This window comes from Trachemys scripta, chromosome 3, assembly GCF_013100865.1.
Source record: "Trachemys scripta elegans isolate TJP31775 chromosome 3, CAS_Tse_1.0, whole genome shotgun sequence".
Lineage (NCBI taxonomy): Eukaryota > Metazoa > Chordata > Testudines > Emydidae > Trachemys > Trachemys scripta.
The window spans coordinates 1,842,332-1,867,733 of NC_048300.1; the positions used below are offsets into that span (position 1 = coordinate 1,842,332).

General features: G+C 47.5%; 1 protein-coding gene across 3 annotated transcripts in view; it reads right to left on the minus strand.

The window, feature by feature from the left end:
• Window positions 1-25,402, minus strand: part of GALM (galactose mutarotase) — a 64,745-nt gene that overhangs the window by 4,965 nt on the left and 34,378 nt on the right. The window contains exons 1-5 of one of the 3 annotated variants that reach the window (XM_034763912.1): window positions 24,589-24,734; window positions 24,116-24,336; window positions 19,508-19,662; window positions 14,330-14,536; window positions 11,409-11,490 (exon numbers count right to left, since the gene is read on the minus strand). In XM_034763912.1, the coding sequence (XP_034619803.1) occupies window positions 11,409-11,490; window positions 14,330-14,536; window positions 19,508-19,662; window positions 24,116-24,336; window positions 24,589-24,593 (670 nt within the window). In that variant the 5' untranslated portion in view covers window positions 24,594-24,734. Of the gene's footprint in view, window positions 1-11,408; window positions 11,491-14,329; window positions 14,537-19,507; window positions 19,663-24,115; window positions 24,337-24,519; window positions 24,735-25,402 lie in introns of those variants that run through there. The other 2 variants (XM_034763911.1, XM_034763913.1) reach the window with 2 other exon arrangements.

Below are 25,402 nucleotides of genomic sequence, written 5' to 3' on the forward strand. Positions count from 1 at the left end.
AAAGGGACCACTTGTAGGGATGACAGACTAGTCTCCCATTGACATCACACAATGAATAGGCACTGTCCCCTCCGCACCCGTCTGCTTGAGACACCATTAATCTGGTGACAGAGTTCAGCTGAGCAGCAGATTCAGGCATCACCAGCTCTTTCAAAACGCACCCTTCACCTCGGCTCTGCAGGGGGCACTGTTGGCTGCGGTGAGCAGCTCACGCTGCCGAGCTATGGCCATCTGAGACATGCAGGGCAGGGAGACGCATGCCCTGCTTTTAAGCTTTATAGTAAGAAATGGGGCAGGTGAGGAACCAGAGCCAGCTGCAAGGAAGGCAAAAGATCGCTTAGCTCGCAGCGCACTGTGTATGCAAATGCAAGGGACGAGGCATAGTCTGAACTCTGTGCTCACTGTTACTGCGTGGTGCGTCACTTCAGCGGCCTCTCGGAGTCTAAAAAGTGGGAGAGAGTCAGAGAGGAGAGAAAAATGGAAGAGACAAAGAGACTTAGTAAAAGAAGAAGGCAATTAAGGCCGTGTCCACACTACAGAGCCGATGGCAGTAGAGTGATGCCGGCAGAGCCCCCAGTACAGACAGCTACGCTGACAGGAGTTTTTCTGATGGCATAGGAACACCACCTTCCTGACCGACGTTACCAGAGAGCTTTTGGCTGCACAGCTGTCAGCATAGCTGCTCTATCCGGCGGGTTCTTTCACACTTCTAACCGACCTAGCTGTGCCACAGTACGTTTTGGCCTAAGTAGCAGTGTGCATGGCTGAGGAAGGAGCTGCTGGACCTACAGCTCGCCAGGGGAGATCAATGGGCTGTTCTCTAGGGTATCTTGCAGAAACTCCCAGCAAGAAAAGAACTGATCCAGGTTTATTCTTGAGAGGGAGATCTTCTCCTGGGCGCGCTCTGACTTCACCCATTTTCACTCACTTAAAGAGAGAAAAGGGAATCTTGGTCTTTTTATGTACATGCTCTCAAACCCTGGGATGAACACACCACCGCTCTGGATGGAGAGACACACCTATACCCATTTCACACCCTGGATAAATGGAGGTACTCTCACCCATCCTCACACCCCCCACTCTAGGCAGACATACACAATGCAACCCCCTGGCCAGAGAGATGCTCACAACCCCGATCAATACAACACTGGTTACACTCACAACCATAAAGGCTAGAAACCTACTCTTCCTTTTATGTGAAAACTGAGATTCTGCAGAAGCTCAGAACCACCAGGATAACTCCCTGCTCCCCTGGGGCTAGGGTACTGAACATGGTATTGAAATTACAAGCCATTACTTTAGGTTCCAAGAGGCTTTCTGGTCTTGCTGGCAGGTTAGGGGCGGCTCAGAGGAAAGTGTGCCATCTGGGTCTTCAGCAGTCAGTATGCAGTGACCCAGCCTAAAGTAGGATGAATTGTGCTTCTCTGCCTTAGGGAGCAGCCTGCTTTGTCTCTCGTTCCATTTGGTGTGTGTGTGTGTTAGACTTCTGGATTCTAAGAGATAAAGTCGTGTTATGTTGCAGCCTTTCGGACAGAGTGTAAATTGTTTCTCCACCCCCACCCCCCAACTCTCTGTGTATATTCCCTGATGATAACAGACGGGATTTAAAATGTTAAGACATGAGGTAGCAAGTCAGCATGAAGTGCACACAACATTCTCCAGCTCCCCACACTTCCAGAGTAAACCCACCAAGGCACGGTCAGATGTTCTGCAATTCTCTTCTGTCATCACAGAAGGCCTGTAGAGCAACACCCCTAGAAGAAGTAGAAAGATGCTAACATGCAAGCACACCTGCTTCAACGAGGCAACTGCTGTATGTGGTTTCTCTAGATAGCAGCTCTAAGAAACAGCAATCTTAGAACTGGTTACTGAAAACAGCAGTCGGCTCTCTCAACAAGCAAAGCGCTGCTCACGCTAAGGAAGAGCACGTAGGATTTTTTCTAAACTCAGTCAACAGTAAAATAATTAAGCAGATGGAACATCTACTTCCTCCCTCCTCCCCCTGGTACCGCAAACACACATTGACACTCAGAATCAAGTCATTTTGCTTCAAAACAAGGTGAATTTGATATCAAAACTTCCAGGGCTGACTCAGAGACATGCCTTTTTGGAATGAGCCGTGTTCAATAGCAAAGCTGTTCTCATGGCCCTGTTGCACTGGTTTCACACGGCACAGATCCAGTGTGCATGTGCCGCTACCTACCTAAGGGGATGATCCAGTGCTCAGTGAAGCATCTCCATTGCCATTGGATAGAGTCCTACATTTGTATCAATAGCGCCTCTAAAAGTGAATTGGGTCCCAAGCCCTACTCCAAAGGATCTGAACAGCAAAGCCAACAAGGGCTTCTGGTAACTGTTTAGTCCAACACTTTCAAAAGAGTACACTAATTTCAGGATGCCTCAGATTTTGGGAACGCAGCTTGTGATACCTAGGGCTGGTTTTTCTGAGGCGCCAAGTACCCACAGGCTTCCATTAACTTTGACAGGAGTTGGGGGGGGGGACAGCCCCTCTGAAAGTTTGGCCCCCAGGATCTCAGATTGGGTACCCAAAAACTGAGACATGCAAAATCAGTAGCCACTTTTCAAATGCTCTAGCCTTAGGGAGCTAAACTTCTGAAACTGGGGACCTGATTCTCCACCCACTCCCACGGGTATAATGCCATTGACCTCACTGGTGTTATTTCACATTCGGAGCACTGCCAGTCCGGTCTGTCTTTACCCCAGTGTTGTTTTACGCTCTGCACTGCAATGGGAAATTCTGCTTTGGTGGGGATCCCAGTAGAAAATGCTGCATCCCCTACAGACCAAGAGCGGCTTCGATGTCACAGGTCTATGGGAACCATCAAAAAGCTCTATGCTGAATCTTGCATTTTATCCCTTTGCTCAGACTGCTTCCCTCTAAGGTGGCTGTGATCCCAGTAACCACAGTGCGCTTTCTCTTCTCAGATGAGCAAACTCTTGACAACTTTGCAACACAAGAACTTCCTTATAGCGCTAGAAGGTGACAAACTGCTCCCTTTCTCTGGGCCTTTCTATTTCACATCCTGCTGCTCAGTGTCAGGGCCGCACCCAAAGCCTATTGAATTCAATGGGAGTCTTCCCCCACACTTCAGTGGGGTTTGGATCAAGCTCTCAGTCAGAGGGGAGAAGGCCTATGCACTAAGTGAGCAGTTCCCTCCTTCCACTTCTCTGGAGGCTAAGCCTGCCATGCCATAAGGTCTGGGATCTCCAGTGATCCAGTGACTGATACATTGTGGGTCTCCGTGTTTTCCCACAAAGTGCAAACATGCATTCAGTCCGGGCCCCTTAGCTCAGATTAAAGAGATAACAAAACAAGGAGAGGTGTGAGGTGCACAGCCTTAACAGTTTGCTAGACCTAGGTGATAGCCACTTCCCAACACAAAGGGCTATTGGTGTTATTTGTGGTGTCTCTTTCCCTTCTCCTACTGTCACAAGAAGCATGGTGACCTGGGGCAAGCCACTTCCCCTCTGTGTCTCTCCCAGGCTGTAAATTAGGGATAATCTCCAGGCCAATCCTCATAAACCTCAAGTGCCACATCCACTAACCACCCTGCTCAGTTCCACCACTGTCAGCTGCTGCCTCTTTCCAGCAGGAGTAGCTGCTGCAAGCCGCCTGAGACTGCACCTCCTGACTTGTGCCTGTGTGAACCATGCTCAGTTCTCAGGCACCGAAGCTGATACAAGCCCACTCACTGCAAGTTTTCTTAGTCATATCCCACAACCACTTCCTCCACATCCCTTCTCTCCACTGCTTCAGAGAGCTCCTGTGGCTGGGCGTCCTGCATCATGGCAGCATAACATGCCTCCACCACGCGGCAAACCGGACGGCAAATGGTTTGGAACAAGAGACAATGATCTCCTAAAGTAGGCTGGAAAGATAACTGAGACCAAGCCATGATTTAAACTTCTACTGAAAGGAAAGAGAAGAGGAAGAACATTCAGATCAGAGGACCTCAGCTTTTTAGCATAGACACAGCAGATCTTCAGGCCCCCGTCCAACTGATTGGTGCTTCTCAGACAGGACAATTAGAAAGCTCCCCTTATGGGTAGATTACCCTATTGTAGGAGAGTCCCTGTATGGTATATAAAGTAGATGTAGCCAGCTCTGACTACCTGTTCCAGCATCCCCTTAGGCACGGGGGTGGGCCAGAAGCATCTTGGACTCTGGTGATCCTTGGTAGAACAGTCCCTACGGGAACATTATTGCTGGCATAATTTAGAGCAGCCCCGAGATTGCTGCAAATTCCACCAGAGAAACTACTGCCTAGCCAGTCAGTCAGTCATGACTGGGGCTTGGGCAGTCATACCTAGTGGTCAGAGCAGTGGCAGTCAGAGGCTAGGAACAGCTCCGAAAGTCAGTACTGGAGTCAGGCGTCCAAGATCAATCCAAGAGGCATGTCCACCATTACAGCCAACAGGGGAGTCCATCTTGTTGTACAGACACTTCCTGGTCTCCTCCTCCTGAGGCAGTACTTCCTGTGGTATTTATTTCCACAGGGTCTATACGGTAATGCATGCAGCCCTACCATGGCTGCGGGTTTGCGTCTGCCCTCCTGCAGACCCAGGTTCCTGTCCCGTCCTGCAGAACCTCACAGCCCCAGGATTAGGGGAACAGAGATGTTGCCTAGAGCCACCTTTCCCCACTCCCTCTGTGTCCTGCACAGCTTAGCTGGCCCTCAGGATCTGGCCCATGGTTCCCAAAGAGTGGCTAGATATTTGTCACTCCAATGGTGAGCACAAACTGACCTTGGCTGCCATTGATTTCCTCCATCTCCTTACTGCTATGCAGAACACACACAGTGATTAGTTGACTGGGGAAATGGATGAGGGCCAAGGCTGGATGAGGCCACCTCCGACTGCAGCTAGTTATTCTAGAAACATAAAATTATCTAGGCTGACTCAGGATCTAACTTCATATTTTCTCTGTGGTTGAGGATCCCAGCACCCAGCATTTTCATGAACATGCTGGTATTGTGCAGTACTTTTGGTCACATGATCACCAGCATTTCCCCATCTCCTGATGACAGCTCATGGTTTACCTTCAAGCACCCTCGATGTACAAATCACAAGCTGGCTATGAATAGAGCCGGATCTGCGCACGTGGCTGTGTGGTGTCACCGACTGCTGCAATGAGGCAATGGCTATTGCAGATCACTTGGCTTTGCTATAAATAACTATCAGCTGCTAGACTGTGGCCTTATGTGATCACACAGTGAGTGTGTTGGAGTGCAGGGGCTGCTGAGATGGGGCTCCCACCAGAGAGGCAGGGAGTGGGCAGAGCCATGACTCCATCCCTAACTACCAATCAGCAGAGATGGCTAGCCATGTGGGGAGCAGTATATGCACTCCTTAAAGAGATACAGCAGTTTATGCGCCCCTCACACTGTGGACAATGGAACTCTGGGACACAAGACTGGCCCTTACAGGCATCATCAAACCCTCTGAAATTAACAAGAAACTTCTGGGTTTGTTCTGCACATCAAGAGTTATACCCATATGGCAACAAATACTGCCAAGGACTATAACCAAGGAAAGGTGTAGGGAGAATAATGGACCAAACTCCACCAGGACTGTGGGTGGAATTAAACATGTCTCACATGCTGCATTCAGAGTACACAGCAGGCTACTCATGGCAGATCAAACCAGGGGGCTCCAGCGTGCACTCCGTACCCCACCAGGCCTGCCATACTCTGACATTATTAGTATTTAAGTGCCATAACAAGTGACAATTGGTAAATAAAGTGTAAAAGAACATATCCACATAATCACTCTTTAGAAGCCCTAACACACACACTTCAGCACATGAATAGGTGATCACCAGAAACATATCGATAAATAAATGAAAATGGAAGAAGTAGAGAGAAGCTAGAGAAGAATGTAATAGTCACCTGATATGCTAATAATAAAGCCAGTAGAGAGGACAAGGTCACAGAGTGTGATCTCTCCACTTCTAGTGGACCTTAAGAATTGTTTGAGCCCAAAGCACTCAAACCCATTACCAAAAAGTTATAAGTTATGGGGAGATTTTCGGAGGCACAGATGGGAGTTTGGTGTCTAGCTGCCCTTTGAAAATCATCCCCTTCTTCAGAGTCACACAGGGCCGTCATTCCCCACTCCCTGCACAGACCTTTACAATAGGAAACAATACCAGAGAGCAGGTGTCAAACGCTGCCAAAAATGCTAGTTGGATATTTTGTGTTTGGTGGGTGATGTGGAGGTTGTGCATACTTTTAAGACCATTTTGTGTGGGGTTGTGTTTTTTTTTTTTAGCACAAGTAGACACCTGAGTAAAACAGTTTCTCTCTTTAAAGTGACTCTTCCTCCACTAAGCACAGTCCTTGACAATAGGAAATTATGCCACACAGCAGGTGCCACACGCTGCCAGCCAGATTTGGAAGCACAGGTGTAAGTGACAGGCAGTGGGAGATCAGGGCCACGGATCACAGCCATCGGTTCTCTGGCGCAGTGCTGCCGTCTGTGATCAAGTTTTGTATGAACTATTTTCCTGGCAATTGCCAAGTTTTTATTTGCTCGGATTTATCGCCAATGAGGGTAACTTTGAATGGAACAACAAACTTTCCATCAAACAGTTAATCTTTTTGTTGCTCTGAAGTCCCTGTTTGGGGACATTTCTCTTCTCACATCAGCAGTCACAGCCTCACCTCGCTGCTGACTGCCCTGACTTTTCAGATCTACTCATTTTGAACTCATCAGTTGCTCTGCACCAGTTCTTCTTTGCAAATGCTCAGAATCACTCTTTATCTTACAAGTCATGCATTTTTGTGGCTTTCGAACTGATCTAAATGTAGAATTCTACTGACTACATTAGAATGGAGGAAGAATCACTTTAAAAAGAGAAGCTGTTTTATTCAGGTGTCTACTTATGCTAAAAAAAAAGAGAAAGTCCCACACAAAATGTTTTTTAAAATATACACAACCTCCACCTAACTAAGCACAGAATATCCATCTATTTTTTTGCCTTAATGGCAAAATGTTAAAAGGCAAATAGATACAGAAAACAGGAATATCAAGCCAAGGTGCAATTAAAAACTTAAATAACCAGCCAGGGTAACTGCTAACTTTCAAGAAAGAGATGTCACTTAAAATGCATGAGCATCCATTGAAACATTACACTAAGGTCCCAATTCAGCAAGGTAAGTGTCTTGTACTTAGCATGGGATTAACTCTAAGCATGGCATCAGTCCCACTGAAGTCAATGCCCTTTTGCATTCTGAAGCCCAGGGGACTACTGGTGTGCCTACATTCAGTCTCTTGCTGAATTGGGTCCTGGATCCAGAGGAGATGCATGAGGAGTAATGACGCAGATTCATCTAGATCTACTCACCCCCGCCCCCAGGTGCAAATCAATGTGACTTGCCCACAGCGGAGCCGGAAGGCATATGGTAATGCAGACTTGCAAAAACGTCAAGGAAATAAAACCTACCAGCTCCAGCAAAATTTTGCTATCCGAGGCTTACCAGAAACGCCAACGCACACAGCACTCCCACCCCGCACACTGATACAGACGTAGACACGCCCCCCCGGACAGACACACAGACACACCCTTCAGACCACTGGATGGACAGAGGGACACACACACCCATCAAATCCTTGGGTGGACAAAGGGGGTCACACACCCCAGTCAGATCCCTTGGTGGACAGAAGGGCACACGCCCATCAGACTCCTGGGTGGACAGAGGGATGGACACACACACACACAAATGCACGCACACTTGTCAGACCCCTGGGCGGACAGAGGGGAGACAGACACACTTCACTCCAAACTTTATCTCATTCTCTCACATATCGTTCACGCCAGGCACTCACTCTCTCCCACACGTGACAACCACGCCACCCTGCCATTCCATCACTGCTCACCCCTCCCCGCATGTCAGACACCCAACTTTCCCTCATTCGTCCCCCACGTACCCATAATGCCGTGCCCCCTCCATTTCCTCACACCCCCAGCTCATCAGTTCTCTGGTCTCTTCCACCTTAGCTGCACAAATTAATCAGTTTTCTGCTTCCTCTCACCCAAAACTGTTAGCTCTTCAGTGCGAGAGCAGCCATCTCTGCCCTAGCTGGGCAGGGGCCTCCCTTCTGCTCCTCAGAGCTCACAAACAGTGCCAGCTCCCCAGTCCCTAGGGAGGCAATGGTGTTCTACTAGGACTGCTGGGATCTTTGGCTCCTGCCCATCCTAGGTCTTGGGAAGGGGCCTCTGCTGCTGGGTGGGAGATGGGTATAAGGCCAGTTTTAGGAGCAGCTGGTACAGCAGGAGTGCTCTAGGTCTGGCCTCAGCTGGTGTCAAGTGAAGATGACACAGGCACAGAGAACCCAGTAAATTTAACTCCTGCTCTCCCTCAACCAAGAGGAGCAAGGCGCCTGGACAACTCAGTCAGGGCCTTTACAACTCCCTCTCCCTTCTCTATGCTGCTGCCCCTAGCCAGGTAGAGTGGTGCACCCCCTGCAGGCCTAACTGTGCACCGCACCCTCATGGGGAAAGCTGCAGCATGGCTTACACTCGAGTGGGGTGTTTATGCAACGAAAACCTGAAGGCCTAGAAACATGGGGCCTGGCTCAACTCCAATTCACTTCAGCAGAACTCCGCTGAAATCAACAGACTGACGGAGACAGCCTGGAACAGGGAGACTTCCACACGGGGAAAGACCTCGCCAAAAACTTTAAAGGATTCGCCTTTCCTCTGTTGTACACAGTTATCCAGACAGTGTGTGACCATCACTCACCAGCGCTCATTGTATTTAAGTGTCTCTGAGGTTAGGCAGGGAGAGCTCTGGTGGTTTCCATTGAGGTTTAGCTGCCAGTGCTTTGCTGGCAGCAGGCCCGCCGACAGCAATTCCAGGCCCCAGGGCAGAACAGTCAATGGGCACGGCCAGGGCTTCCACATACCCGCCCGGCTGCCTTCACCACTGCCGGTACCACCCTGCGCATGACTAGGAGCCCTGCGGCCGCCCGGATGATTTAAAAGGGCCTGGGGCTCCCGCCGCCACTGCCATGGGCCCTTTTAAATCACCTGGGCCCCTGGGCAATTGCTCTTCCCTCCCCCCGAAACAGGCTTGGCTGGCAGCAACAATTTGAGGAGAAAAACGCCACATTCTTCTCTCCCTGCTGTGGCACCTGAGACTTCAGAGGCGCCTGGGCTACTTTGACATTTTACTTTTAATTTTAAAATTGATTTGGGACCGATTCAAACTTTTCAGCATTTAATTCATTCCTTTTTGAAAAAATTAATTTGCTCAGCACCAAGACAGTCCTTCATAATACAAGCTACCAGGCCTGCTCCTCGGCTGGTGTCAATTGGTGTAGCCCCAGTGACACAGCAATCGAGTTGTGCTGATTTATGCTAGTTGAGGATCTGACCCATCCCATGTGAAACAAAGCAATCAGACTGTACCTGGGATTCCCATCATGTAATATGGCCAGGCTTTGAGGGACAGATTATCCAGGCACAGCTTATGGGAATAGTAGGACCTCAAGATCATGTGGAAAACTTTGCTAGACAAGCATGAGTAAGCCAGGCATTGCAAGAGGAAGGAAAGGGGAAAAGGAACCAGGTGCTAGCACTAGGAGCTGCTCAGCTGGCAACAGCACAAGCAGCCGGGCTGGAGGAAGCAGGTGGGGAGAACGGCGGGGGAGAAGGACATGAGAGGCAGCTGGAAGCAAGTCTCACAGGCTAGAGAGACAGACTTGCGCTGGCGTGGCTTGGGCTAGTGCGCTCAAAACAGCTGTGGGACTTTGGCACTGCAGCTTAGGTGGAGACTTGGACTGGCCACCCAAGCTCAAGCCTAGGGGGGCAGTGAACCTGAGCCTCTGCCTCTGTCCGCACAACTGTTTTTAGCCTGCTAGTGCAAGTCTGTCTACCCAGGCTGGGGGCTTGCTCCCAGCTGCAACACAGACATACCCACAGGTATCCACAGGCAGAAAGGGCTTCACTGGCTTCCCCTCCCCACTCATTACACAATGGAAATATGGAGACCCATGATGCCCCGAGATGATCGGATGAAGTTACTCATACCTATGTGTAGCAGAGTGAAGTCCCTCACCCTGGATTCCTCTCTGCAAACAGTCCTCACACACTCCCATGGCAAGTTCAACCCTGTGTGCTTCATTTACAAGGTGCTATATGAGGGCTTGTTCCCCACAACATGAGGCTTTTCCCTTCTCCCCAGACACATGATGGGGGGGGGAAAGAGATCTCACCTCCTGAAGATCCTGGGTTTCTCTGGCCCTTCCTTCCAGCCTCCCCATTCCTGTCTCTCCAGTAACTGTCCTCTGATGAGCAGCTGAATCACCCACCTTGTTTATTGGTTAATTACCTCATTTATTTGCCCCATGCGGGAATGCTCACCACATGCCCAGAGTGGTGAGCCAGCCTGTGGCTACTCACACTGAGCTTTATCCACTGAGGAAAGTTGCAGGAACCTATCAGTGGTATGAATGTAAATTACCTTTCAAGGGTGCTAGATTTAAAAGACAATTCAGAACTTCCTGGGTTTCTGAGCTCCCAAAATAGTCAAACCTCTGAAAGGAGAGAAATTCACAGTTAAGGCAGCCAAATCCCCTTAACTCTGCCCCTGTGGTGAAAGCAACCTCACAACTTTCTTCCTTGCACGTGGCATATGGAAAATGTCCATCTCAGAACACATGGCTGTGTAGTTTGTTTCACACCCACATCTCTGGAACAAAGCAGGATGAAGTGTTACCTAACCAAGTGCTCTTTGCATGGCCTAGGCACATGAGCTCTTTAGACACAGAGCTAGTGTGTCGCTGTACAGAGGACATGTGACTCACTAGCTGGCATACACATGAGGTCACAGAGCCCTCTCCTGTGCAGTACATGGAAAAAAGTGTTAGATTTTTAGAATGCCACTGATCCCCTCAGAACTTTGTCTGATCTCTTCAAATTTGATGGAAGGATCCCAGATGGGACCCAAATACAACCTCTCAATTTGGAGACACATGCAGCTTTTGGGGGGATTTTAAATGGAGGCCAAACATCAGGCTCATCCGTTGAAACCTCAGTTAACCGTGGAGCAGGTACCAGCACCATAATGGGGGCTACAAGGCCAACGCAATCAGTCACACCAGGGCTTAGGGAATCGTTCTCCAACTATGTTTGGGTGAGACAAGGGTCAGTTCTGTGCAAACTGCAGAGCTACCTCATGCAAGGAGAGCTATTGTCATGTGGCTTTGGACCCCCTTTCATGCCACTCCTGTTTGCTAACAGAAGGCTCAAACCATTACTCTACTGGAACAAGAAACTTCACTTAGGTTTAAGAATGACTTTCCTCGCCTTAGAGCCAGTCCTGCTCCCGCTGAGCTATGAAATCCCCTCCCCTCAAACAAATGAAATTCTCAAAGTCACCAACCAGTAGGGATCAGGGTGTCATCCACAGGCAAGTAAGAGTCTGCTTCTATGGAGACCATATGGCTGTAGATATCATGTGATCCCTAGGAGACAATGAAAGAAATGTTTACACTTACACTGTACCCCTTACATGTGTCCAGGTACCTGTGCAGGGTGTTTTCCACTGGCAGTTCTCATACCACATGGACACTGACCACAAACTCCAGCAGAGCCCATGTCGCTGGATTGCAGCGTTCAAACGTTAGTGACTCTGAGCTTCCCTATAACTTGCACAGTCTCCACGTTACCCAGTAAGCAGAGAGAGGCAAAAGCAACCCTCATAATCCCAAGGCTTTAATCCCACTCCACTGCTCGATACACTCACAGCCTAATCAATGCTCTATACACAGTCAAGAACAGACTACTTGTCAGAATGACAGCTTGTATGTACTGGTACAGTGGGCATGCTGAAAAGCTTGCCAACTGTACTGAGCTGGAAATTTCCGCACTCACCTCTGTCTGCCTGTCCTGCACTTCCTTATTGCTTTCCCCCAGTGCACACAGGAAAGTTACTAGGGAAGGTACCATATAAAACCTAAGGTAGACACTTTCTTGGGGCCAGATCCTCAGAGATATTTAGGTACCTAACTCCCACTGGTTGTTTTTTTTGAGGATCTGGGTCTTTGACTGAAAGCTTTCTGGTACAAGGACTGTCTTTTTGTTCTGTGTTTGTACGTTAAAAAAATTGCGCAAAAAAAAAAAAAAGCTAAGATGCAGGCAATTGTGGCTAAATAAGTTAATGCTTTTGCTAAACAAAAGCATAAGTGTAAAAAAATAAAAGTAACTGTTAAAATTGAAAAAAAAAAAAAACAATCCCCCAAATCCTTTCCCATATCAGGCCAATCCTCATATTGCTGAAACCATTACATCTTTGCTGCAACAAAAAATCATCCATAAGTATTCTTCAGTATGCAATTCTCTAATTTGGCTAGTACAAAAACCAAATGGGTCATGGCATTTTACTATTAATTATCAAAAATTAAATCAAGTAATTCTAGCTTGTGCAGCTGTTGTATCCAAAATGCCTAACCCAATTAAATCTGTAAATCCCAAAGCAAAATGGTTTTTTACCATTGATATTGCCAATGGCTATTGGTCAATACCTGTTTCTAAGAAAAGTCAACGTTATCTAGCTTTCACAGTGAAGGGGGTTCAGTACACTTTCCAAGTCTTACCCCTAAAATTCCATAACAGCCCAGCTATCTTTCAGAAACAAATAAAGCACATTCTGTCTAGGTTTTACAAACCATCTGTTTTATTTCAGTATGTAAATAACATTTGTTTAGCAACAAAAACTCAAAAAACAAACAAACCGAAAGTGCCTAAATAAGCTTTTACAAATCATCAAAAAAGCAAAACTAAAGTGTAACCCCGCAAAGGCACTAAAGTAGATCAGAAGGTGTCAGGGTCACGAATGTTGTGCTGTGGTTGGCAGTCTTTGTTCTAGAGGGCAAAAGTCCTTCTGGGCTGGAGAAGGAAGGTTTTCTTCTCTTGTGGTGGGGATTCTGTGTAAGTATGGGTCTGATCCTGCTTCCACTGAAGCGAATGGCAACCTGCAAACTGCCCCCCCCCCCCAACTGAAATAGGAGCAAGATCAAGCCCTTAAATGTGTGTGTCACTTTCTAATCAGCGTAACAACTTCTCACACAGAGACACACACACTGCAGGTGTTATGTCTGCTCCATAAAATGTGATTATGCTGCAAATTATATTTGTTTACTTTGCATTATCATTAACCAATTAACTATACACTGATGATTACACTGCAGTTGTTAAAACAATGGCATTGATATAGTTAAATTACGCAGACATTCTAAAATATCTCTTTCTATCTAGCATGTTTCAAAGTGTAAGAATGTAACAATGCTATCAGATGCTATCCTCACTGCACAGCAGTACTTGGGAGAATTATTTTCTATACCTTTGGCTTCATGCCTGATTATAAATGTAATGAGAGCAAAATGTAATTGAGAAGCAGTGTGGTCCACATGGCAGGGCACGGTGACTCAAGAGACATGGGCTCTACTCCCATCTCTGCTGTGAATGGTTGGGTGACTTTAGACAATTCACTTTCCCTTTCTATGCCTTTGTTTTTCTCTCCTTCCAGCTGTTTTGTGTCTTGTCTAGTTAGACTGTGAGCCAGGACTCTCTCACTACATTTGTCTACAGCTCCTAGTGTGGGGGCCCTGATCTCAGCCGGGGCTCAAGGCACTAGTAGAATGAAGTAAGACCAAGGGATGTGTCAGCACAAAGTGAAGTACCCATAACACTGGGATAACCTCTGTTTCAGTGATGCAAGTGTATTTAACGCTTTGTTAGCTGGTTGGGTTGTTCTGAGTCTCCTGGCCCAGAAACAATGGGGAACAGAAAAGAGCCATTTTCCCAAAAGCCATGAGTGGTGGTGACCCCAACAAGCTTCATTTTCTCTCAGAGTCAGGGAGTTTAAGGCCAGAAAAGACCAGGTGCTCATCCAGTCTGCTCTGTACATCACAAGCCACTGTCCTGTACGCAGTCCCTTCTGCACTTGCTTGGGAATCCAAACAGACTGTAAGAGTCACAGTAGCTTCTCCTGGTGCTAAATTAACTTCCCTGAGCAGGGCATGTCCCTAATTGCCCTGAACCCCCTTGGACTGGGCTTTTCTGACCACCCACACCACAAATAGCCCCACTGTCTCCCTCCTTCATTCTATCCCAACTTGCACATGGCTCTTGGTTCCCCTCCCCTCACGATGTATTAAAGTATTAGTTGTTCCGATGTTATAGCAAGCAGAGTAAGATCACTGGACAACGTAGCTCATGAGAGAGTTACAAGGCATTTAGGTTAGTGAGATTAATTCAGTCATGCTTCCAAAGCATGAGAGGTACCAAGGATGATTATCTTACCTGGCCTGCTAGATTGAAGTAGGCATGGTTTGTCAGGCTAATAGGAGTAGTGCTGCTGCTTTGAGCTCGGTAGTTTATTGCTAGTTCCCCACCATCGAGCGTGTAGGTCACCCAGACTTTTAGTTCCCCAGGATACCCTTCCTCACCATCTGGACTCGTTCTGGAGAAGCGTATGCCATTTAGCAGCACCTCTGGGGTCCAGAGAACCTGCAACAACAATTTTGTTGACATTCATTTCATTTCTCTACCCCCGTGGAAAACCACATGCAAGATACTTGACATGGCTCCATTTCCGGAGACAAACACATTTCTCAGAATTCTTGTTTACAGCCGCAGCGACATAGAAACCATTGTTAGACAGTAAGCTTCTTGGGGCAGGGGCCTTTTTTGTTCTGTGCTTGTACAGTGCCTACCACAATAAGGTCCTGATCCATGACTGAGGCTCCTAAGTGACACAGTAATATCAATCATAATATTTTACTGAGTAACACTCTTCTCTCATGCTACATGTTGGATTTAACACAGGAAGAAGAAGCTGCCAACCAGTATTATTTCCCACTTCCTCAAGGTCCTGTATATTTCAGATACATAATCTAAAAACAAATGTATAGACTGCATTTTATCTAGAGGTCCTACAGTCTACATTCAGGGAGCTCCTCAGCTGCACAGTTTAAAATAGGAAGTGAAAACAAAGACTGTATTCAACTGAAATGACGAGGAGAAGTTGGAGGAACAGAACAACTAAAGCTGGAGTCCAATCAGAGCACTAGGGATAACTCTCAAAACCGCTAATAAGTGTCACAGGATCTTTAGGGTATATCTACACTGGAGAAAAAACACACAGCAGCGAGTCTCAGAGCCCAGGTAAACTGACTCGGGCTCACGGGGCTAAGGCAAGGAGGCTAAAAACAGACATGTAGATATTTCTGCTCGGGCTGGAGCTCAGGCTCTGAGACTCACACACATCCCTGCTAGGTTTCAGAGCCCAGGTTCCAGCCCAAGATGCAACGTCCACCTTGCTATTTCAGCGATGCACCATGAGCCCCACAAGCTAAGTCAGTTGACCTGCACTCAGACTTTCTGCCATGGGTCTTTTTTTGCAGTGTAGACATACCCAGAATGACCACAAACAGTTAGGATCACATCAGAAGGTGCCATGCTCCCACGGCACCATGCGAAAGCACGTGTACGTGACCAACACAGAGCAAGGAATATCATCTGTGCTGAAGCACGTCCCTTGGAGTCACAGTTAGGCCCAATCCTCCTTAGCTTGTGAGATGCAATGTACTCACAGCAAGAGGCTCCAAGTCACATGTATGTTGCTTACCCCTTTCTTCCTCTTTTCCTTGCTTTCTTCTTTTATAGCACATCAAGCTGAGCTAGAGAGGCAGCACTGCAGCAAGCTTTCCGAAGCTGCATTGTGATGAGAACTCCGGCACGCCACGTCACATCTCTGTGTGCCTCACTTTACCTACCCTTACACCAGGGATAATAAATACTTACCTGCCTTACAGTGCTATCATAAGTATTAATTCATTCACACTTGGACAGTGCTTTGAGCTCCATGGCTCTAAAAGGGGAAAACATAGGCAAACTATAATCGTATGTATTTGCTTTCTGTGTTTGGGTCAGGATGGCACAGACTCTGGGATTTCCCCAGCTCTCTGGACACACAGACAGGATCAATAACTAGTTGAATCGCAGTATTCTCATACCACCTAGAGTGTCATCCTCCAAGTTCCCTAGTCAGCTTCCTTCTAATTGGAATGAAGTTACATCAGCCTGCTCTCTATTTGCCATGACTGAATGGCCCTTCACATGCTCTTCTCTTTGCAGATGTGCGTGGTCTTGACCCAGACATGGAAATCAAATAATCAGGTCAACTGTAATGTGCCTTTCTGCAGGTGGGACTGCTACAACTGCTGACCCTGGGTTCTAAGCAGCTATACCACAGCAAGCATAAAGAGAAGGAAGGAGATAGACAAATCTAGCTAGTGGGGAAATGAGAGTCCAATGTCACAGAGTGTAAAAACAGCTGCTGCAGTCAGTGGCTACTAACGCCTTGTCAGATGGCAAGGATGTAATTTTATGTAATCCTGACCTATTTCACATAACTCAGACCAGGAAAGCAAGACTAGTTTCTTACCAGCTTTCTGGAGTGCCAAACATTATTTATCATGCGGTCTGGGTGGTAGGAGATGTAGTCACAAAAATTACTGTTACTCTCTCCCTTCTCCCAGCTGTCAGTTTAACAACAGCCCAGGACATTGTGTCCTGCCTGCAAGGCTGAATTTCTGTCCTGAAATCTCTTCTTTACTCTTTAAAATAATCTTCAGAGAACGTTTTAAAAAAAATACCCTACATGTTTAGAATAAGTACTACTGCATAATTACTATTGCCGCTAAGACTTCAGTGATGACATTTTCATTGTGCAGTAGGAGAAACCGTAGGAAAAAATGTTCTGCATTTTTGGCCCACATCCTTCACTGATGTAAATGTGTAGTTCAGTGGAATTATGCTGATTTACCCCAGCTGTGGATCTGGCCTTTGGTTATACTGCGACTGCTTTGATAACATGACTGTTTGGTAACATGACATCTATTGCACTGTGGTAACAGCACTTCTTAGGTGATTAAAGGCCTTCCTATTAGAGCCTGTACATACACACTAACTAGCTGAAGGGGAGATCTCATTGAAGTGACTATTCAAAGAAACATCATTAAGGTTTTCTGGCCCCCAAAATCAGCATACTATTCCCGCAAAAACTGACAATTTTTGTTGAACATTGCCCCCCAGGATTAAAAGAAAAGCACAAGCACACAGAACCCCACCAGCCATTAACAGCCATCCAAGCCCAGAATAGCAGCTTCATGGACAAAAACAACTGTCTGAGAGGATTTGCTATTAAATGTACATATATTTCTACTTCATTTTTTAAATTAAATATTTGTTTTTTTCCCCATCCATGAAGGCTCTAAGGCAGCCGGAGCCCCACAGGTGCAGGAACTACGGGTGCAGGGGGTGCTGCAGCACCCCCAGGTTTTGCACAGGGTCTCAGCTGCCGGCCCCACACCCAGGGGCTCTGCTGCTGGCCCCAGTCCCGGCCGCTGGTCGCATACCTGGAGTCTCGGCCGCCAACCAGAGGTCCCAGCCGCCAGGCCCGGCACCCAGGATCCAGGCGGCCAGCCCCATGGCTGGGGCTCTGCTCCTGACCCTGGCCCGGGATTCCGCATCCATCCCCAGCTGTGACCCCAGCCTCTGCCCCCTTACCCTGTCTGCATCCCTCGCTCCTGAAGCCCTGCTCCTGGCCCCAGCTTGAGGGAGTGGTGAGGGGCGCAGACATGGGTAAGGGGGGGGGGTGCAGCTCAGCGCCCCCACTCTAAAAACTGTTCCAGCACCACTGTGACGCCCTAGGAAAATTGGGCTTGATCCTAAGAGGCGCTGAGTACTCTATTCCTGATTTAGCTAGGCACTTCAGCACATACTTAACTTCAAGCATATAAGTCGTCCTGCTGAATTCAATGGGACAGCTCCTGTGCTTGAAGTTAAGCTGGTGCTTATGGACTTTGCAGGATCAGGACCAGAGTGCTGGGCACCCTGCAGGATTGAGCCTCTAATGACATCCCAAAAGACAAGAGGCTGGACCTGAGTGATTGAGGTCATGTGTATATCGGAAAATGATACTATTTGTATTGCCGCTGCACCTAGGAGCGCCAGGCACTGCACAAACACAGAACAAAAAGACAGTCTCTGCTCCAAGGGAGCTTACAGTCAAAGTTTTGCATACTTATCATTTTTAGAAACGGAAGAAAATACATATACAGGTAACAAAACAAGGTTGTGATCAAACACAAATGGGTCTTTTAAAAGGCAGCCAATACAGGTTACAAAACAGCTGTGTTGATACTTGTATGGGACGTATAGTAATAATGGCAAAGAGTGTTTTACAAAATGGGGATACCTAGCATTAAACTTTATCTTGATCTTTAAACGTGGGTGCTCAATGCAAAGCTGCTAATTCCTGCACTTTGGAGGACATGAGCCCGCTCTGAGAGCAGACGTTGTTAATGCTATATACAGTTATTTCTTCGGATGCATATTTCTTCGGATTCTCTATGCATCCGAAGAAGTGAGGTTTTTACTCACGAAAGCTTATGCCCAAATAAATCTGTTAGTCTTTAAGGTGCCACCAGACTCTTTGTTGTTTTTGTAGATACAGACTAACACGGCTACCCCCTGATACTTGACAGTTATTTCTGTAACTGATTGAAAAGAACAGAGCCAACAACATTTGTAAGTGTGAAAAAAATGGGATTCATAGAAAATATTTGGAAGATATTTCAGGAAAATATCTCAAACTTGTAATAAAGACCGTTCATCTCTCCAAACAGAAAGAACATAATGCTATACAGTAACCTGCCTGGGAACCTGGGAATCAGATGACTTCATGCTGACCACAGCACTGCGGCCAGCTAGATGACAAGTGGTTCTGCTCAATACCACTCAGCTAGTCATGGCTAACAGCTATTACACTGCTGACACATCCAGTCCTTGTCTACTCTAGCCACAGAGGTCAGCACTCTTAACTTGAGCACACCCAATTGAGTTTAAACCCTGGACAGTTTTCAAATGTAGACAAGTACTGGGAAAGAGACTTACACTGTTTAAAACTCCTTATTTAGTTTTTTTTAGAATCTATTTGACTCCAGTGTATAATTAGTATTTGGGATAAAAGATGTCTTTGCTAAAATTAAAACTGAAGAGGTCCCTGCTGTGGCAAGGGGAGCAAGGGGAAACAGAGCCACAGGGAGGAGAAATGGCTTGCCACAGTAACCCAGCAGGTAAAGTCCAGCCCCAGACCAGCTGTAGTGGCCAAGTCTGCAGCAGACAATATTTCTAATTAGGGGCAGCTTACCAGCTGTAAAAGCTGCTTGGTGCAAATTGCAGGGACTGGGTGTTTTAACTGTATAGAGCTGAAGGATCATTGTAAAAGAAGGAGATATTAGCGTGATAAGGAAGCCATTTGGAAAGAGTGTCAACTTTCAAGGTACAGAAAGCTTGTCCTCAAACATCAATAACACAGGGATAAAGCTACTAAAATCAACCTCTTGCTTTAACAGGATGCTCCTGATTGAAAACAAGGGAGATTAGAATCAGTTTGACCATGATCAGATTTACCTTGTCAAACCCTTTGTTCCCTCCATGCAGGCTGTTGGGTGGGTTATTGAGGGCCAACTGATACTCTTTTCCTTCCACCGTGAATTTCCCATTAGCAATTCTGTTAGCAACTCGCCCAATTGTGGCTCCAAAGTAGGGGTGTTTGTTGACATAACCTAACAAAAATAAATGAGTCATCATTCAAAACGAAGTTCTAGCTTGACTGTGATCCCTAGAGCCAGGCAGATGGAGCTCAGAAAGTTGGATTGGGGTTGGGTTGGGGTGGGGTGGGAAAAACAGTCCTGGCAAAAAGACAAGGGTAGAAGGTGTCTGCAAGTCTCCATTTGTTTACTAATTTGAGTTCTAGAAGGCATCCCCAATGGCGCATCTTGGAGGTGCATGCCCATTTCCATCACACCAAACAACTGCCTGCACTCCTCGTGCCCTTCCAGAATGGGAGAGTTTCAGCCCTCAAAACTCATGGCTGCCGAACAAGGAACTGTGGAGTTTAAGGTTCCTTTACAAGAACAGCCACCTAAACAAGATGTACATGTTAAAAAGCCAGGAAATGGAGAGCTAAGGTGACACTTCCCACCCAATGTAGCCACCTGGAGCACGAGGCTGATGCATTAGCCACAAGGCAATCCTTCCTGCTAAATACCATGGAGGTGAGGCGTTCTCTACGCAGATCTCAGCCAGGTGGTCACCTCCAAAACACACTGCTGTAAGTGGCTTGCTCAGCATCCCAGAGGCAGGCTGTGGGAGAGCCCAGGACAGACACTAGATCTCCTGAGCCCCCGAACACTGCACAGCCACAAGACCATCTTTTTGCTGCTTGCAGCCCCTGCCCTATTCACCATCAATATACGGATACTATGTTGCCGCCTAGGGCAAACCAACTTGGCAGATTCACTTAAAAGGGCGGCATGGCTGAGGGGAGGAGCCTTGGGCCAGTCTTTAGAGACTGGGTCTATTCCTGGCTTTGGCTGAAAGGCCCTTGAGCAGCCGCTTATTTGCTAAATAGGGGAAGGATGGTCACCTCCTCTCAGGACAGGGATACAGGCAGCCTGGGTTACTATTAAGAGCTATGAAATGCATAGAAATATTTCCCAGAGTCAGGGGAAGAAATTTTAATTCACAGTTTCTAGCTCCCAACTCAGTTCCCCTTCCCCTGTGGTATATTGTGTGAGAAGGTCTCCCTAACAATCACTCTCTGCTGCAAGAGATGAACCTGGCTCACAGCAGGTGAGCTCACAAAGCAAACTCCAATACTTGCAGGTATTCAAGCTACAAAGTTCTTGGTGCTGATGCTAGGTCTCAACAAGGGCAGTGCAGTGAGGGGGCTTTGGGGGGATAGCGCCCCCTGTCGGGTCCATATCTGTGCATTATGAGAAGGCTGACATTTAAAAAACAGGTCTTTTTCCTTTTGGGTGGGGGGAGGGGAAGGGATGAGGGGGTCTGTACTCTAGAGAACACGGTCATCCACTGTCACCAAATTCTCACCCCAGACTTTACCCAGACTCTGAGCTGACAGGCCAATTTTTGAGCCACCCTAATGACGCATGTGGATTTTAGAGCGGTTTGAAAATTAGAATCTACGCAGAAACCAATTAGTGCTCTACCATAGTAACAAACGTACCCTATTAACCAGAGAAACCAAACCCATTCATCCAAATCTACTCCATTCCTCGGGCAAAAATCCAGATTAATACATGGTCTCTGCTCTGCTCTCAGATTCTCCATCGAGAATGGAAAGCAGTATTTGGCCTCCTACTTTCACACAAATTTGTGAGATAACAAAAAGGAGGGAATGCATGAAATAAAAGCAGTCTGATGTGTGTCTGCCAGGGAGCTGCCAGCAAGCTTGGAGTGTGTGTTCCCTTCTGGAGCTAAGCGAGCATTCGGAGTGCTTCTTCAGTATTCGGAAGAGGCGAGAACATGGTCCCAATGTGACAGCTGGGGCATTCTGCTCTCAGTGGTCACTCCAAGAGGCTCATATAATTTGCCTTAAAAACAGGAAGAAAGCGCCTATTTGCAGTCAGGTGGTGACTGATCAGCTGCTTATTGCAGGACTGAGTGCACTCATGTGTGCTGTGTGCCTGGCTCAGATCTGTTTAGGGATACAATGACCTCAAGGCAGCCATTTCCCCGTCAGGCCTTATTTCATGGGCTTTCCAAAGACCCAGCTCAACGTAATGCAGTGTAACCCCTAGTCTGAGGAATCCCATTCATTTCAGTGGCACTGCTCCATTGTAGTTCATGAGCAAGATGGGCAGAATCAGGAACTAAATGTTTTTCAGAACTAGATTCAGTGGAGTAACAGACAGGCCTGTTAGCTCCACTCTAGTAAGGCACTAGTCAGAAATGTCCACTCACATCCCTCACTCCCAGAGCCCTGAACATACAGGCTTGTCCTCTCAGGCCTCTACCATCCACATCGCTGTCCCTCCTCTCCATACAAAGCACAACTGCTTGGATCACTTACCCTGCCTGCCCCCTCTTGAAGCCTCTTCACCTGTTCCCCTCTTTCTCCACATTGGGGTCAAGCTACTTGTCTTCACTTCACGGGTCTTCGTGACTCTGCACTCACTGCATGCCCACTCCCGCCTCTTGTCCACCAACCCCGCCTGCTCTGCTGAGCCAAGGTTGCCAGCCTCCTCCGCCCCCTTGTCAGTTCTCACACAGACCTTCGTGCCAGCATCCATACTGCCACCTGAACATGGAACACCCACCCTGAACTGATCCATAAGTCCCCAACCTCTCCATCCCCAGCATCCAGTTCTGCTGCTGCAGCCAGGGGCAGCCGGGGATTGACAACATTCACAGTGTTATTAATTATCTGTATGACCCTAGTGCAGGGGTCGGCAACCTTTCAGAAGTGGTGTGCCGAGTCTTCATTTTCACTCTGAGTTAAGGTTTCGCGTGCCAGTAATACATTTTAACGTTTTTAGAATGTCTCTTTCTATAAGTCTATAATTAAACTATTGTTGTATGTAAAGTAAATAAAGTTTTTAAAATGTTTAAGAAGCTTCATTTAAAATTAAATTAAAATGCAGAGCCCCCCGGACTAGTGGCCAAGACCCGGGCAGTGTGAGTGCCACTGAAAATCAGCTCGTGTGCCGCCTTTGGCACGCCTGCCATAGGTTGCCTACCCCTGCCCTAGTGCCTAGGAGCCCTCGCCATGGACCGGAACCATGCTAGGTGCTGTACAAACAAAACAAAAACATGGTCCCTGCCCCATTTTCAAGTTTCGCAAGCCTGACTCTGATCTCACTTGCATAAGTGTGTAAATCGGGGGCAACTACGGTGCAACCGACAGAGAGACACTTGGTGCTAAGAGGTAACGGTTACATACTGGGCAAGTACTATGACATTTTGTTGTTGTACACACCTAGCACAATTTATCTAAGGTTCTCCTATGGCTCCCATCACCATATCTGAGCACTTCACATGCTGTTGCATTTATTCTCACAACTCGGCCATCAGGCAGGGCGATTATCCCCTTCTACAGTTGGAGAACTGAGGCACAGAGCGGCTAAGTGACTTCCCCATGGTCACAAAAGGAGTTTGTGGCAGAGCAGGTAACTGAACCCAGGATCTCTTAAGTCCCAGCTTGGTGCCCTAACCATTTGACCATCCTCCCTCTCAAGGCTTCATTCTTGATTGGGGCCTCTAGCTGCTACAGTAATCAAAATTATTATAATGTATCTCATTGCCATAAGAATGACTCTACAGGATCAGGCCAACGGTCCATGTAGCCCAGTATCCTGTCCCTGACATTGGCCAGTGTCAGATGCTTCAGAGGGAATGCACAGAGCAGGGCAATTTTGAATGCTCCACCTCCATTGTCCAATCCCAGCTTCCGGCAGTCGGAGATTTAGGTACACCCAGAGCATGGTGTTACAACCTTGACCATCTGGACCTATTCTCCAGGAATTTATCTAATTCTTTTTTGAACCCAGTTATACTTCTGGCCTTCACATCATCCCCTGGCAACAAGTTCCATGGGATGACTGTGTGTTGTTTGAAAAAATACTTCCTTATGTTTACTTTAAACCTGCTGCCTGTTAATTTCATTGGCAACTCCTGGTTCTTGTGTTATGTGAAGGGGTAAATAACTCTTCCTTATTCACTTTCTCCACACCAGTATGATTTTATAGACCTCTGTCATATCCCCCCTTAGTCATCTCTTTCCTAATTGTACAGTCCCAGATGCTGTGCTGTGATTGTCTTTGTTCTAAACATAAAAAGTCCTTCTGGACTGGGGAAGGAAATTTTTCTTCTCTTGTGGTGGAGATTCTGCGTAATATGGGTCTGATCCTGCTTCCACTGAAGCAAATGGCAACCTGCAAACCCCCCTCTCCTCCTACACACACTGACTGAAATAGAAGCCTCTCCACTGTCTTGCCCATAGTCACTCACACCAGTGTGGGTGGATGGAACACAACACCACTGGGATATGGTAGTGTTTTGCACCCCCTGTGCACTACAGCAGAGGACTACGCTGGGAGCAGGGACATGGAGAACCAGGGGCCTAGTGAGAGGTGCCTTAGAAAAGGATCAGAAAGAAAATAACCAAGAAGCTAGGTCAATGCATATTGTCTTTGAAAAAAATGGATTTAAACCCACCTTCCAAGCGATCAAAGCCCAGGACAATGTCAGAGAGGTTCCCATCCCTGCCTTTGGTTTCCAGTGCAGTGATTATACAGCCTAAGGAGATAATCTCCACTTTAACTCTGTCTGATTTCAGCAGGAACTTTTCAACAGCCCCTCCTCCTCCTCCCTTCTGGGGCAAGTGTCCAAACACCTCTCTGGTCACCTCTGTCATTTCTCCCCACAGCTGGATGTCTCTGGAAAACAAGAGAGAAACCACAACACCAAGGTAAGCAGACGGCTGAGGACGGGAAATCCGGAAAGCAGAGGCAGCAGCAAGAAAACACACTGCAAACAGGACAGAGCTTGGAGCCAGGAAATCACATGATCCTCCCCCAAGCGGGCCAAGCCAGAACAGACAGGGATAGACTGTCCCGTACGTTTTCCTGGCCCCTCTCTGAAACAGGGAGGCCAGCCAATATTCTGCTAAACGAAAACTAAGCTGCAACCTCATCTACAGCGCGACTATCAGCTGCTCTATCCCATTTCAGCAAGCAGGTAAACACTACGGGGTCCAGCATGCAATGCTGGTTTTGATATAACATGAGCAGCCAGCCATTCAACTCCAGATGGAGGATTGCATGCTGGGATATGTAGTTCACACTGCTGGCACCAAGAGGGGGAGCGCTGTAGGCTGTGGCCTGTAGTTTTGAGAGACCTGACCTGGAATAAAAGAGAAGAGAGACTTTCAAAATGCAGGATTGCCAACCCCCGGGGTTCAAAAAGCTGGAGTCAGACCCTCAAAATCACCAGACTGGCTTAAAAATCATGAGATCTTACAAAATAATACATTGTGGGCTTATTTTATTTGCCTTCTGGCATTTGAGTTTTTAGGATACACTCAGATCACATTTCCAAGTTTTTTTCTACAATCAGGAGGACTAGAAATAGGATTACCATACGTCTGGTTTTTCCCAGACATGTCCGGCTTTTCGGCAATCAAACCCCCGTCCGGGGGGAATTGCCAAAAAGCCGAACATGTCCGGGAAAAATACCGGCCGGGCACTTCCTCTCCCGCGGCTGCTCTGCTCCTCCCCTGACTCAGACTTCGGCTCTGTTTAAGAGCCAAGCTGCCCGAGCCAGCGCTACCGGCTTCGGGCAGCCCCCTTGCCTCTGGACCCCAGCCGCCGGCTGGGCACTTCCCTTCCCAGGCTCCAGCTGCTCTGCTCCGGCGGCGCAGGGTCCAGAGGCAAGGGGGGCTGCCCGAAGCCGGTAGCGCTGGCTCGGGCAGCTTGGCTCTTAAACAGAGCCGAAGTCTGAGTC